General features: G+C 40.1%; 1 protein-coding gene across 1 annotated transcript in view; it reads right to left on the bottom strand.

Moving 5' to 3' along the window:
* Reln (reelin) overlaps positions 1-16,634 on the bottom strand; it is a 437,924-nt gene that overhangs the window by 292,037 nt on the left and 129,253 nt on the right. Inside the window, exon 3 of the mRNA XM_052173082.1 lies at positions 15,925-16,060. Coding sequence (XP_052029042.1) covers positions 15,925-16,060 — 136 coding nt within the window. The remainder of the gene's footprint in view (positions 1-15,924; positions 16,061-16,634) is intronic.

Genomic DNA, 16,634 nt, shown 5'->3' with positions numbered 1-16,634 from the left:
TATGTGTATAATGCATGTATGTATGTGTATGTATGTATGTATGCATGCATGTGGTATTTGTATGTCTATATGCATGTGTGCATGCCTGTGTGTGCATGTCTGTGTGCATGTGGTATCTTATGTTTGTGTATATATGTGTATGCATTTATCTGTATAGTTTGTATGCATGCATGTGTGTAGTGTGTGTGTACATGTGTGCATATGTGTATTTATATGTATGTGTATGTACATGCACAGTGTGTGTATGTATGTGTATATATGCATGTGCATATGGGTATGTGTGTGTGCACATGTGCATTTGTGCATGTTTGGGTGTGTTCATGCATATACATGTGTGCATGTATGTATTAGGAATGTGTGATGTATGTGTGTGCACATTTATGTCTGCATATGTGTATATGTATGTGTATGCATATGTGTATGTATGTGTGTGTACATGTGGGGTGTGTATGTGTGTATGCATGTGTGTGCATGCATATATGAGGTGTGTGTATCTGTGTCTGTGTGTGTCTGTGTGTGTACGTGTGTATCAGATCAAGCAACTCATTCTACTGATTTGTTAGGTGAAACACTGTTCATTCTATGGGGTTCTGGAAACAATGTTTGCCTTCAGTTGAAAGCAAACATCTTAAAGTGTATATTAAAATTTAATAAAAGAACAGAAAATACTACAAAATGATAAAAATGTTGTAAAGTGATAACTGGATTATAATAAAAATTAGGATTCTGACCTTTATCTTGGAAATAATTATTAATAATATCATTCATTGTGTACCTCAGCAAACAATGAAAATACAGGTCTATGAATATCTTGGCTTTTTTATCTGAATGAATTCATAGTTAAGCTTAATATAAGAATAATATATTTTCACAAGTAGAAGTAAGCATAAAATATTAATTACAAGGTTGTCCATCATAAACAGTGAACCATCAGAAGCAAACACAATGTTCACATAGAGAAGACTAAATACAGTGGAGTGTAGATACTTAACAGGATGCTACCTGGATGCTAAAATAGATAGACCTTTTTTTTGGGAAAACATGTACAATGTAAATTTTATTCTCCTTTTTAAAAAATGTTTTACTGAATTGCTTCTTGGCCTTTTGGCTAAGATCAAGTGTAAAAAATGTTATAGTGAAAATGAAATGGATGGTAGAACCCCAAGTTTACTTCAATCACAACTGAGTGTACACACACACACACACACACCTGGCACATATATATACCCTGCGATATTATTCCGGTTTCTAAGAAAGTATACATATGTGTCTATATACATGAAAGTATTGATTATGTAATATTTTAAAATTTACAATTTCTGTTTTTATAATCAGAAACAATATCTTTGTAAGGAAATGATATTTAGTGTCATATATAAATGTTCAAAACAAAATCTATTGTTTTGAAAAATATTTGCTTATTTCTATTCTTTTTTTTTGTTTTTTTTTAAGACAGGGTTTCTCTGTATAGCCCTGGCTGTCCTGGAACTCACTCTGTAGACCAGGTTGGCCTCGAACTCAGAAATCCACCTGCCTCTGCCTCCCAAGTTCTGGGATTAAAGGCATGCGCCACCACTGCCCAGCATTTCTATTCTTTTTTAATTAAAGAGTCAAGATATTTTACATTAAACTCAAATAAGAAAGACAAAAAGAGACAGTAATAATAACTTAATAGTTAAAAATGATACCTGGGCACAATGTCTGAAAACAGCAGTAAAAAAAAAAAAAAGAGCTTATATTCCAAATGTAACTCTTGATTAAAAACTTAAGTTTAATTTGAAGCTACCACATGCAACCCAGAATTTAAATTAAAGAACAAATATTCAGAGAAAACGGATTTTCTTTGATACTTAAAGAATGGTAGCAGATGCTGCAAAGGACCCCTTGGCGTGGGGGGTACTTAACTACACGGCAAATTTAGGGTTGCTGCATAAAGAAATATGTATTTCCACAGTCAACAATAAAGCGAAAGAATTATGGATTATTTCCTTTGGCTGATGACTTCGTGTGTTTTCCTTCCTAACACAGGAGCTTCCATAGAAACGAGTGCTGGTCCTTTCTCTATGGCTCTCCACTGATACACAGATGATGCAGATTCTCCACTGATACACAGATACAGATTCTCCACTGATACACAGATGATGCAGATTCTCCACTGATACACAGATGATGCAGATTCTCCACTGATACACAGATGATGCAGATTCGATTGCCCATAGACACTGATACACAGATAATGCAGATTCTCCACTGATACACAGATGATGCAGATTCTCCACTGATACACAGATGATGCAGATTCTCCACTGATACACAGATGATGCAGATTCGATTGCCCATAGACACTGATACACAAATGATGCAGATTCTCCACTGATACACAGATGATACAGATTATCCACTGATACACAGATGATGCAGATTCTCCACTGATACACAGATGATACAGATTCTCCACTGATACACAGATGATGCAGATTCTCCACTGATACACAGATGATGCAGATTCGGTTGCCCATAGACAAAAACTTATGTAGTGCAAAATTTCTAACTATTTCAACATATTTAAATTTTTCTCCAGGGTATGGGGTGTATATTATAGATACTATTGATTTCAGTGCTTTAGACTTACACTTAAAATTCCCTTACATTGATTTCATTTTACTTATTAAAGCATAAATATTAATAGTATTTCATTTTTGGCCAATGTGATTGTAGGTACGTATATTTGTTTGTTGGTGGTGGTTTGGACTTTTTTTCCCCCACAGAAAAATCATACCATGCCAAATCCTGGCTTAACTTTACAATAAGTAAAGTTTAAAGTTAATTCCCGTACTTAGTATTCTATAATCTTCATCCTCAAAAGATGTTAAATACATTTATATATTTTTTAAGTTATGCTTTTTGGAGAAGTCAGACGGGATCCCAAGTAACCTAAATGTGGGTGCAGCCTACACTTTTGAAAAGACTCCCCATGAAGCTACTCACCAAGGATTCTGTTTCTCCTGGGACGAATAAAAGGAAGTTAACAATTTTCTCTTAGCCGCCATTTGAAACGTTACGTCGGTGGAACGTTGTGAAGACTTTCTGAGGACCCACACAAACTATCCACATGATTCTCAATGAAACCCACTCTGAATGGCACAGGAGTCTTAATAATGAGGTCTTCAATACTACACAGAGCCTGCCTAACAAACTAACCACTTAGGTACGCATTTTAACAATACTCAAGAAAACTAACAAAACACATACATTTTTCAGCTTGGGGAGGAAAGTCTGTTTTATCCCATAATTTTAGTTTAAGAATGATTAGAAAACCATTTTTCTTTGTAAAGAAAAATCACATACATAATAGTTTGAACAATGCCAACACTGTTTTAATGTAGTCTGTTTCCTGTACAGACTCATCTTGAGGTTTTGTTCCCTGATAAGCTCATCTTGCTTTTACCATGTGGAGTCATAAAAGCAGATGCTAGAATAATTAAAAACCTATCACTCTGGACTCGTTTCTCGCAGTGCTGCCTAGGACAATGCAGGCAGTCCATGGGTGCCCTTGTCGCAGGTTACCCATGTCTTCCAGGCTGGCGCTGGGTTTTAATGTGCATCCTTGCACCTCTCCTTCGGCAGGAAGTCTGTCTCTGGGGATCACTTGCAGAAAATAGGACATTGAGTCCATAATTAAAGTAATCTCGTTCCAGGCAGATGCTGCAGTTGGTTCTGTTATCACATATTACAAAAGGCATCTTGAGGGTTATAAAATGTGCGGCAAATAGCTTTGGAGATGAGAAACAGCAATTTTTCATCTAATTTTGATCCACAGACATGTAAGTACTGGCTTGCTACTTTTTTGGGTTTGAGCCAAATCACTATTATGGTGCTGAGATGAGCCAGGCAGTCACCAAAATTAAAGTATACTCTAGCTTTTATCCTCAAAGTGAGCAAGGCTCTTTTGTAACCATTTCTGCACTTAGCACATAAGGGTGCCATCCCCAGGCTGAGCATTACTGTCTGCAGGGGATTTAGAAGAAAGGCTCCTGTGGCTTAGCATTAGAGACACTCTTGCAACATATTTGCTAAGTTAAACAGGGGTCTGATTAAGGGACCTGCTACCATACTTTCCTCGCAAATACTGTATATTTTTTTAATGAGAAGCCTACCTACTGTTTGTCTTTCCTACAAAACTCAGAATGTTGCTCTTTGAAATATGCAGCCCAGAGTATTTACTAATGCTCCTGTCATCGTAATCCTATCTGTGAACGCTGACAGGGAAACGTCTCGCCAACACTTGACTCTAGCTTAAGGTTGATCAGCATTAGTGTTATAACCTGGTACTTTTGTTTAATGTTCATTTCATCAACAAAAGGACTTTAATCATATACTGGCTTAATTGTCTGAATATCTCATATATCTAGACATTGTGCTTCACATGTTATACTTCTTCAAAACTCTGAAAACAAAAAATCCTCAATAAAATAATCAGCAATAAAATTCCATAACAATCCTTCCCATGGACTTAGGCCATTTAATTAATTTATTTTTTTATTTTCTATATTCTTTGTTTACATTCCAAATGATTTTCCCTTTCCCAGTCCCTCCCCCCATAAGTCCCATAAGCCCTATTCCCTCTGCCCGTTCTCCAATCAACCCCCTCCTACAAAAACACAGTCAATAGTATTAACCTTTAAATTTCCATTAGCCTAAATAGCAATCAAAACTAGGACTTCAGTTCATTTTAGAAAACCATAGACGTATTTGTATTCTAGGATGTTTAAATATCAGAATTAATTCTTAGAAGAATTCGTGCAACATCCCTGGAATTGTTAGAGAAAAACTATAAATCATAAAATTTGAACTGCTGAGAGATTTTTATTAAATGACCAAACTGATATTTCCCAAGACAACTAACATATTACGTAGCCTACTGTTATCAGTACATGTCTAGAAGGAAAACTAGCAGTACGGGCTCTAAATCTTTGGCATAGTCTTCTGATATATCATGAATTCACAACTGACTCAATGAATATTTATTGTAGTATAAATATGATGCTGAAAAATTAAATCAAGTGAATCAGTAATTGCTTACTTATGTTCTATGGTGAAACACTGGAAATTCAGTTATTTTGAAATATGTAATAATATTATTATCTGTATTTACCCATCTTGCTGTACAATAGATCATAAAACCTATTCCTTTTATCTGAAATGTTAGGTCATTTGATCAAGAACCTTCTATCCCCTCCACACCCAGGCCCACTTCCCTCCTCTTCCCAGGATCCTGTACATACTCAGAAATTCTACATACAAGGGTCATCATGTGCTGTCTGAGTCTGAGCTGGACTTACTGCTTGGATTATGCTTTCTTCCAGATTCACTTCCATTACACATAACTAACTCTGTTCTTTAAGAGTAGATAGCATTCCAATGAGCATGCATTTCACACAGTCTCTATCTGTTGGTGGATGTATGGTTTTTCCACATTTTGGCTACTGGGAATAATGTTGCAAAAAATACGAGGGTGGAGCTATTCCTTCACCATATTAATCTTATCACCTGTAGTCATGCATATGCGGTCATACTTAAGATTTCTCTTATAGGGATCTCCAGATATTTTCCACCATCGTTACTAATTAAATCCCCATCAGGCAGTTGTAAGGATTCCCTTGTTCTGTGTCTTTTCCAGCACAGTTTATCTTTCATCTTTTTAACACATCTGTTTTAAAGAGTTTTAAAATGGTATTTGCAATATTGGAAATATATATTTGTCACTCTGCCACGGTTTCACTTTTAAATGTTCCCCTGAGCTCTGTTTACGTGAAACCATCTTGTTCTTACACAGTTATCTTTAAGCTCTAATTATACACTTTACCTCTTCTCTGGTTAATGTAGCAACACCTGATTATGTTGGATAGTGCTTGACCAGCAGGGCTTCTTTTATCCTTGCTTCTGTGGCATTATGCTTAGGTTTGGCTTTCAGAAGCAATATATTGCTGCAATTTTGAAGTGACATTCTCCAAGTTGTTTTAATATGAAAATCATCACCTGTCTATGGTTGTTGTCATTATTGATGGACTCAAGCTTGTTCAGGGACCTGTGACGTTTGATGCTTCCATAATCTTAAACTTATCTTCTTCATTTATAGTAATGGATTAATCACATTGTTTAATCCTTTTGCAATCCTCTCCTTGCTTTGAAAGTTCTAATTTCATGTCCATTTTAAACACATACAGGTTTAACAATCATCTTTAACTGAGGCTGAGGTCTTCCGAGTTACTCTGAAGGTATTTAACACTTCTTCTTCCTTCAGATTCGAGTTGTCTGGTAGCTTGGTGTTCATTGCTTTAAAAAGCCATCTTAAAGCAGGTGTCAGTGTGCACTTACCAATTACATCCACATCCGATGCATATGATTCTAGATGCTCACCACATGGCGCTGCTCCTGGGAGTGCGTCACACCCTGGAAGGTTTTGTATTTCCACCTTTCTTCTGCTTTTTAACCAATGCACATGGTCTAAAAATCTTGCTTCAATATGGTCTGTGTAGTAGACATCTTTAGCTACAGTTTTGAAAATATCTTTATCCTGCTTCCGTACTTGCCATCACACTCCAGGTACAGAACCCCCGGGGTAGTGGTTGTTTTCCTTCATTGAAGATATTTTTCCTTTCTCATTAAGAAGAACACCGTTCGGCTGATTTCCAGGTAATGTACCTTTTCTCTCGTTGTCTCTGGTGTTTTCTATGGCAATATTCCGAAGGCTTGTCATCGGCCGCACCTCTGCTCGTTCACGTTATCTTGCCTAGGTGGAGAGGACCTTTGCCTTTCCCTGTCCCTGACACCTCTCCTTAAGCTTGACTCTTCTCATTCTCGGTGTTATCTCCTTCTAAAATTTACACTAGAGGCTCGTTTCTTAACATTGTGATTTACAGCATGCAACTGATGCAAAACCACTGTCTGCTGTAGTAATTACTGTGCTCTAAGGGGCTAAAGAGATAGCTTAGGAGTTAAGAATGTTGTCTGCTCTTCCAGAAGACCCAGGTTTAATTCAAAGTCCCAACATGGTAGCCCATAACCTTTTGTAACTCCAGTTCTAGGGGATTTGGCATTCTCTTCCGGCCTTGAAGGAGGCTGTATACACATGGCACACAAATGTACATGGCAGGCAATAAACCTATATGGTATATGTATATATATGGTATAGGTGTGTATATATATATATATATATATATATATATATATATATATATACACACACACACACACATATATGATATAGGTGTATATATATGGCGTAGGTCTATATATATATATATGGCATAGGTATATATATATATATATATGGTATAGGTATATATATATATGGCATAGGTATATATATATATGGTATACGTATATATGGTGTGTATATATATATATATATATATACACACACACGTGTATAAATGTGTATACCTATGGTACAGGGAAAGTCAATGCTGGGGCTTGGAGCATTAGATCACTTCACACCGATTCACAACAGGAAGAAGAGAGCAATGAATGCTGGTGTTCTACTAATTTCTTTCTTTTGATGCAATCCAGAACCCCAGCCCAGAGAATGGTACCATCTACTCTGAGGGTGGGCCATCCTACCTCAATCAACCTCTTCAGATTAATCCTTCCTTGCGTGGCTAGAGGCTTGTCTCCTAGGTGATCCTGTCAGGCTGATAGTCAATATTAGCCATCACAGCAGCTCTTCACATGTTGATGGTTTAGCATCTCAGACATAACTTACCTTTATGCATGACTCCAAGCCGATAACAAATTTTGTTTTTTCCCCTCTGTGTTTCCAGAAAACGAATGCTTCATAGGGTGGACATATTCCCAGCTCTCCTCCCTTACTTTTTACCTCCTACTATCTCTAAGGAAGCTCTCACATTTCCAGGTTACAGGAGTTAGAAAGCCAAGCCTGGGCCCCAAGTCTGGCTTGAAATACCTGTCAGACACAACAGCCCTGACTCCTGCCTCTTAAGTCAACCTCGGTCTTCCTCTTTTTACCCAAAACCTGGTGCTACTGTTCTTACAGGTCTCAAAGTTTACTGCCATGTCAAAATTCCTGTTGTGTCAGCTTGATCTTCCCCGATACCAGAAGTGCTCTACAAACACAATTATAATGTATTTGAAACTAATCACAGTGACAATTTTTTTCTAGGCCCTTTTCTGTCCACATTTCAAACATCCCGTTTCTATGCTGCCTTCACAGATCCTGTTCTCACTGTGCCATAGGATGGTAGTGTAGGACAGTGGCTAAAAGGACCAAATCTGAGTCAATTTTCTTCAAGCTATCTGTTCAGGACCCGTTAGCTTGGGGAACATATGGGAGGTTAGGATGCCTGGCATGCACACACTCAGTACAGGAAATAGTGTTTTTACTGGTAATACAATACAACTGCTCCTCACCACCATCACCATCAGATGGCTTCCTAAACACCATCATTGTTCTTGTATTCATAAGTATTAGTCCTCCAGATGAGCTAATCTTAAATAACAGGCACATGAGAATAAGTTTTCATGGGTAAGAGCACATTCTACAAAGTGTCAGATCTAAAACGTGGCAGAGGATTGACAGAATGGGAACAGGAACAGGAAACAGTAAGAGAAGACAAGCCAAGGCAATGCTCACCGCTCATACCTGCCTGCAGTATGTCGCCATGTTTAATATCACAGAATGTGCTACACTAGAGATGAATTTACAGTGAGCAATTAGGAAACGGGCTTTTCAGGACAAACCGTGCTGACTGGTGAGGCTCAAAGCTATGGCGAGTCAAAGTCAGAAGAGGGAACTTGATCTAGTTCCCTGGGTGGTCCAGTTCACTAGGGTTGGGCTTTGCTGCATTTCCCTTGTTCTCTGACAAGGGACCAGACACTGGCAAACCATTGAGTGGCTGCTGCCCGGGGAAAAGTATTTACCTGCTTCTCCAACATCACTGTCACTGCTAATTTTAAATGTGTTACAACTATGGCCTGAAAGTTTACGAGGGACTTCTAAAACTGGATAAATTAATTCTAAAAAGAAGAGAAACCACAAACATGGCTAGAGTTTCTGCTAGAGTCCAAGGCATTTCACTGGAACACGGCCCTTTGGTCTTCTGCGTTCACAAACATTCCAAAAGGTTCCAAGTAGGATATGCCAAGTGCAGGTGTCAGCCTGCCCTAGCCACGGGGTGTGCAGAGAAGAACGGATCTGGCTCCAAACGCCAGGCCTTTTGAGTGCTCTGGACTTCCTCACACCATGAAGGGAAACTAAGCAAGAGGGATGACAATGCTCTCCACAGACTGCTTTTCCTTCTAGATTTACCAGGATAAACTAAGAACCATTGGAAAACCAGGTCTTTTCAAGAAGAAACAAGTTCACTAGTGCAGCTATTCAGCCTGGGGTAGAACTCTGCAGCAGCATCTGTGTCTCCAGCACTGAGGGACGGGGCTACGGCTCTGCTGGTCTCCTGGCCAATGCAAAGAAGATCCTAAGGAGATTCCCGTAGGAGATCCCAATAGACTCAATGATGCTTACTTTGTGGTTTTATTTTTTTTTTTTTTTGAACAAAGAAGGAAGAAGCACAGGAATGGAGAAGAGAAAAATGAAGACAGTTGTTTTGTTTTGTCTTTTGCGTGTTTGTTAAACTTTTAAAATATGTCACGTCATTAATATAAGAATTATGGTTCCTTCAACCCTTCTTGGAGTTTGATGTGTGTATTTTATCCCAACCTTACTCCTCTCTATTAAAAATTAAGTCCCCAAGAAGCATCCTGACCTCATTTGGCAAGGCGCTGATCTGTGAGAGTACATGTTAGTCCCTGAACTTAGACTGTCACCCAGTCCAGCCTAATTGGCTGTATAACTCTGATAAAAAGCAGGGCCTGCGGGAGGTGAGAACTAGCAGCCAGGGCTCCGACATTTCCCTCTACGGATGAATAATACACTTTTTATCTTGTCATTCACAGGCACATTTTTTTGAGCAGCACTAAAATAATTGACTCAAATTGTAGGATGTGTTTAAAAAAAGAAAATCAGACCATCAGGGGGAAAAAGAGAATTGTGATTTACAGATGAAATTCCTTATTCAGAAAACAGCATATCTAGTTTTATCTCACAGTAGGGATACAATCATTTCCAACTTACAGGAGAAGTAATTTATGGGTTTTTCGCAGCAAACTGCGTGCAATCTTGAGATCCAAAAAGAATCCATATATGTCAACTGCTGACGCCCTGGTCTGAGGCACAATGAACTCCCAGCAGACTGGCACAGAGTCCTGTCGTATTCCAGATGTTCCACAAAGCAAATATAATTGTGGGGTTTCCTTTAGATGAGTAGAAATAAATGGACATCCAACTACCATCTTTCTTAGGGGATTCTCCCAGGCAGCTGGAATGGCTCCCATCAAAAATTAAAAACACCAGGGATACACTCAGGCAGCAATTCAGAACTCTGCATCCGTTCTGTTTCAAGCCTGTCAGGTGTTCAGAAACTGCTAGTGTCTTCAATTTTTCAAGTGATCTTTTAGCTTCTTGTTTAGAGCACTTAAAAAAAACCCTCACCCTCCCCCAGGAGTTATTTCCTTTGGAGTATCAAATGTGCAAACATGGTCCCTCACAGGCTCCTCTTTACTGGCCAATGATTTTTCCCCCGGTATTCACAATCTTAAATTAAAAATATCTCAGCTCATTGTTTATTTTCACTTTTTGTGCCTCTTGGTATTTGTATTAACTGGGTCATTTTCCTGCTCTTAATATTATCATGCACGTCAAACACAGCAGGAAGCACCTGCTGGCCACATGGAAAAGATTCTGATGCTACACTGCCATCTCTGTCTGGCTTAAATGATGTAAGTATTGTTATTTTCCATGATAAAATAGAAGTGATCATTTAAATGCAGAAGAAGTGGGGGAAACATGACTTTTTATGCTATGTTGCTCTGCTCACGGGGTCACTTCGGGCTGGTTATCTAACAGCTCCTTTCTCCAGCATGCTCACCTGTGAATGCAGGCACCAACTCTCTACAGTGGGTCTCATTTTGATGGGGATTGTTGGGTTAAAATACAATAACTAATTAGAAGAATGCAGGCGTATGATAACTGTTTAAAAAGCACTATTATTTCCCCATTTCAATAATGCCTGAGGTGATATGGCTTGACGATCTTATGCCCTCTTTCCTCCATCCTTTCGTTTCTCCTTCACCCTTACATCCTTCCTTCCTAACCAAACCTGTCTTTGCTTTTCTCTCCTCTTTTCTCCTCCTTCTCTTGTTCTCGCTTTTTACTTGAGGCTTACTAGTCACCAAAGATTATAATCCAATATAAAACTAGAGACAGGAACTACAGCCGCAAGACATGCATGTGAGGAAGAGCTGAGGCACCGCCACTTAGACAATGTTTCAGCATGTGACAAACAGCAGCTAAACAACGTTTCCCACTTATACAATGTTTCAGCATGTGACAAACATCCGCTATACAATGTTTCAACATGGAACAAACAGCTGTGCTAAAGTAACTGTAGTCTTCTTGCCTGTGTATCAGCACCGCTGGCCCTTCATCCTCAGAGTGCCCGTACCTCTGTATCCTTCTTGGTTATTTTTAACAAAGAAGCCGGCTGGGCAGTGGCTGCCCTCGACTTTAATCCCAGCACTTGGGAGCCAGAGGCAGGGGAATTTCTGAGTTCAAGGCCAGCCTGGTCTACAGAGTGACTTACAAGACGGCCAGGGCTACACAGAGAAACCCTGCCTAGAAAAACCACAAAAACAAAACAAAACAAAATATCAAACAAGGAAGCCAATAAGTACAGCTTATGTGATTTGGTAAGTATTCAGACTTTCAGACCGAAGACCATTTATTCCATACTGAGAAGAGGCACATAATGAATTACAGAATTGCCTTGAATTTCGGATGTAGATAATTGCTAGTGAAGAGTTTTTAAAGATTTTAAAGTGAGTACTTAGTTTAGAACTAGAAAATAATTCACCATGAATTGGCTATACTGAGGTTAAAAAAAAAAAACCCGAGTGTACTATCAATTAATTGCCATGCACATGCTAATGTTAGATATTAGTCACATTATTTCTTCAAAGCTAGCACAACATATTTTATAAGATGTTAAGTAATATATTAAAAGAAATAGAAGGGAGAAAGTGGAATGGAAACCTATGACCTTAATTATCTAAAAACATAAATTTAGGGCTGCCCAGATGGCTCAGTGAATAAAGGTGCTTGCCCCCAGCATGATGTCCTGAGTTCCAACCTTCAAAATTACATACGGAAGGTACCACGCCTCCTACACCACGGAGCATGGCATGTGCCTGCCCCCCAGCATCCCATAAAATTAAATAAATGTAAAAAAACCCTTCACACCTCTATAGCAAGGTTATATAGTAGACTAATAAAAACACATCTAAAAGAAGTCAGAAACGGGGGCTGGGGAGAAGGATGATTTGGTAAAATGCTCGCCACACAAGCACTGGGACCTATGTTTGCTTCCCCACCACCCATGTAAAGTTGTAAAACCAAAGGCATGGTCATGCTGTTTGTAATCCCACAACTGGGAAGGTAAGGGCAGGTGGTGCAGAAGGAATCTCTTTTGTCTAATGGGCCTGTAGCTGAGGCAGGAAATAAAGGTGGGAGTTATAGGAGGAGGCAAGGATTCTGGAACAGAGCCAAGTTCAGGAGAGTTTCATCCAGGAACAAGGAGATGGTCCACGGTATGGAAGCCAAGTAAAGACTGCCAGCCGCGGGGCAGACCTTAGAATAAGTGGGGCATTAGCTATGATCTTCTCCGGAACAGCCAAAGCTTGTGCCTTAGGTATCTATACATATGTTTGATTCTCAGAGTCTTTATTCCAGGAGCCTGGGGCTGGGAGGGAAAATACTCACTCAACAAGATGGCTGCCTAGGGCTTATCCATTAGCTAGCCCAGACCAAAAATCCTTGCCAAATGCCTGGCTTCAGGAGAGCATTTCAGGCTTTTCCGAATTCTGAGTGCACCTCAGAAGATTAGCTGGGCACCCTGGATAGGACAGGGCACCCTGGATAGGACAGAGCAGGGAGAAGTGGGCTCGCAAGTTGTGAAACTTCTGCAGAAACGGGTTCAGATACAAAAACTTCCCCAGTAAGGAGGCAATGAGATTAAATGTTGACCAGCTCGATGGGAGGAGTATGATATTGTCAGCTGAGTCACACAGAACAGAGACAGGCAGGAATTGTGTGCAGTCAGTGACCAGGGTGGCCATAGGAAACCCTGACACTGAACTGGACCCTGTCAGGGCTAAGAGTCAGTGATAAACTTTGGTATATACCAGCTGTATGCACTTTTTTTGTCTTAGCATGCGATTAGAACAGAAATATTAATGATATCCTCTCCCTCTGTTCTGCCTGTCTACAGAACAGCTGCTTCTAACTGTGGGTTACTGCACTTGACAAATATCCACTGAGCAACTACTGTGTGCCACGCACTCTTCTAGACTCTTGGGGCAGATCAATAAAGAAAAGATTCTTGCCTTCAAGGAATTTGAATTTTAGTGATAAAAAGGTAACCAGATGAACAAGAACATATGTTAGAGATTAAGACAAATGCAGTGAAGGCCAGGAGTAAAAGCCAGGTAAGAAGGAGGACCACTGGTGGCTGCAGGGTAGGGAGGAGGTGCAGCCAGTGTTGGGAGTTGTCAATGCCTTTGAACCAGTGTGGGGTCTGCCCTGTTGTGAGGAACATCCATTCCATCTCCCAGTCTCCTCTTAGTGAGCTCAGGAGACAGAACCTCAGGTTCTGAACTGTCCCAGACCCTGTACTGCCACACATCGCCTGCTGATCACATTTTCTTCTTCTTTCCCTCCTGGCCAAGTGACACACATTCTCCCTTGTGTTAGTTGCTCTCTCAGATATTCTGGCCATAGCTACACAAAAGGAATTAATTCACTTAGCAGGTTTTAAACACGCATTTGGTCTGAGAGCTCAAAGCTAACTTGGTGACGCCCTGAACGATTGCACCTGCTTTCGCCTTAAGTTTCTAACATTCCCTTTCCTGTTGCTTGGTCAGGACTGTTCATTTAGTACTTTTTATTTTTAATTTACATATAGTTGCACTGCTTACTCTTTCTTCTTATCCCTCCCCACCTCAAAGTCATGGACACTTTTTTGTCTCTCTCTCTCTCTCTCTCTCTCTCTCTCTCTCTCTCTCTCACACACACACACACACACACACACACACACACACACACACACAACCAGCTGAATCCACTTAGTGTCGCTCATGTATATTTGATTTTAGAGCTGACTACTTGGTATTGGATAACCAATAACTTGGCTCATCCCTGGGAATGACAACTTCTCCCTCTCAGCAGTCACTGGTTGTCTGTTGATCATTGTCTATGGGCAGGGCCACATGAGATTCCCCCTTCCATTTTAGCATATCTATTCATGTTGCCAATGTTCAGGTATTATTTAGGGAGCCACGTTGTTGAGGTATCGTGGGTAAAGTTTCCTGTCATTTCTAGGAGACAGTCACATCAGGCTCACACAGTCTTGCCACCCCATCTATGACCCTATGCAAACTGTGAAGGGAAGAAAGTAATCAATGGTATTATCTAGCTGCAGTTTCTATGAACCACAGCAATGATCCGCCTGACAAGATTTGCCTAAAGGTGCAATAGTGGCACTATCTCAGCTGCAACCAACAGATGCCAAATTAGACTTAAAGCCCACTCAGCAGAAGGAAATTATGCCTGGTACTGTAAACCCAGCCAATTCCCAGTGCTCATGAGCCCATGGACCTTACAGGAAACCATACTACTGCCATTTTACCATGACAGCATAATTCTAAAGTGCACGCTGAAACTCATACCCACGGACAGTGTAGTAGCTCTCACCTCTCATCAAATGCCTTCCTTAGCAGGAGATGGGACTTACATAAAACTACAGCTCTTCAAAAGGTAGAGACCAATTGACCATGGGGTACCAGGCCCCAGTGGATGCACCTGCAGCACGATTCCTGCACCTAAGGCATCATTCTTTCATCTTTGTTTCTAAATTGCTAAATAGGTATTGTATATATGTTGGGGTGCAATTTGGTTTTGCCTTATGATTATATGACAGAATGACTAAATGGTACTAATTATATACAAAATCACACGTTTTTGCTTTGAAACAGGGTCTCTCACATAGCCCTGACTATCTTGGAACTCACAGTGTAGACCAGACTGGCCTCTAACTCACAGAGATAAGGCATGTGCCACTACACCCAGCCAATAAATTTACTTTTAACAATGGCAGTATTTAAGATACTTAAGTATGTAAATCTTAAAATTGCGGTTTTTTTTATTTAAAATGTCTCTTAAAGGCTCATGTGTGAATTGCATGGTCCCCAGAAGGTAGCACTATTCATGGAGGTTGTAGAAAGTCAAGGAAGTAGAGGCTGGCTGGAGACAGTAGGCTACTAGAGCCGTGAATTTGAAGCAATCCATTCATTCTCATAATCTCACGACCCCTACTCTCTCTCCCTCACCCCACCTCTCAACGAGTTGTTCGCTCTTCTGTGCTACCTGTTCCTACAACCATGATGTTCTACCCAAACACAGAGCAACCAGCTTCAGACTCAACTCAACTTTTTACACTGTTGCTACACCCATCTTCAATGAAACCTTCAATGAGACATCTCACCCCTCTCCTCCTCACACCAGCATTGTTGCCAGATGGAATTTCATTTATAAATATGGTGTTACACATAAATATGCAAAATAAAATCTTAACTGAAAATCGACTCCTTTGAAAACCAGCTTTGACTTCTTTCAACACCGCAATTAACGGTTTCAATTGAAGTCAAACCTCCTGACATGATACACTTCACTCTGTGTAACACCATGAAAGGCAGCGTTTCCCTCCCACGTTCGTCACACACGCGATAGATACTCACATGAAATTCACACAGCCTGTGCCAGCTGGTGGAGCGATCCAGAGAAAGCTGAGGTTGGTTGTAGGCAGGTGACTCACATGAGAGGCCACCACACTGCACATAAACTGGTTACCAAACTGGTGGTCGGACATGATCCCTGTGAGACAGAAAAGGTGGGGCGTTACAAAGAAAACAAAATCAACTCCTTCCTACCCACCAAGGCACGGTGATATTTTTTTTTTTTTGTCTTTTTTTTTTTATTTGATATAATTTATTTACATTTCAAATGATTTCCCCTTTTCTAGCCCCCCCCCACTCCCCGAAAGTCCCGTAAGCCCCCTTCTCTTCCCCTGTCCTCCCTCCCACCCCTTCCCAGTTCCCCGTTCTGGTTTTGCCAAATACTGTTTCACTGAGTCTTTCCAGAACCAGGGACCACTCCTGCTTTCTTCTTGTATCTCATTTGATGTGTGGATTATGTTTTGGGTATTCCAGTTTTCTAGGTTAATAACCACTTATTAGTGAGTGCATACCATGATTCACCTTTTGAGTCTGGGTTACCTCACTTAGTATGATGTTCTCTAGCTCCATCCATTTGCCTAAGAATTTCATGAATTCATTGTTTCTAATGGCTGAATAGTACTCCATTGTGTAGATATACCACATTTTTTGTATCCACTCTTCTGTTGAGGGATACCTGGGTTCTTTCCAGCATCTGGCAATTATAAATAGGG

The sequence above is a fragment of the Apodemus sylvaticus genome, chromosome 2 (assembly GCF_947179515.1).
Source record: "Apodemus sylvaticus chromosome 2, mApoSyl1.1, whole genome shotgun sequence".
NCBI classification, from domain to species: domain Eukaryota; kingdom Metazoa; phylum Chordata; class Mammalia; order Rodentia; family Muridae; genus Apodemus; species Apodemus sylvaticus.
This window is presented reverse-complemented; position numbering and strand designations above follow the sequence as displayed.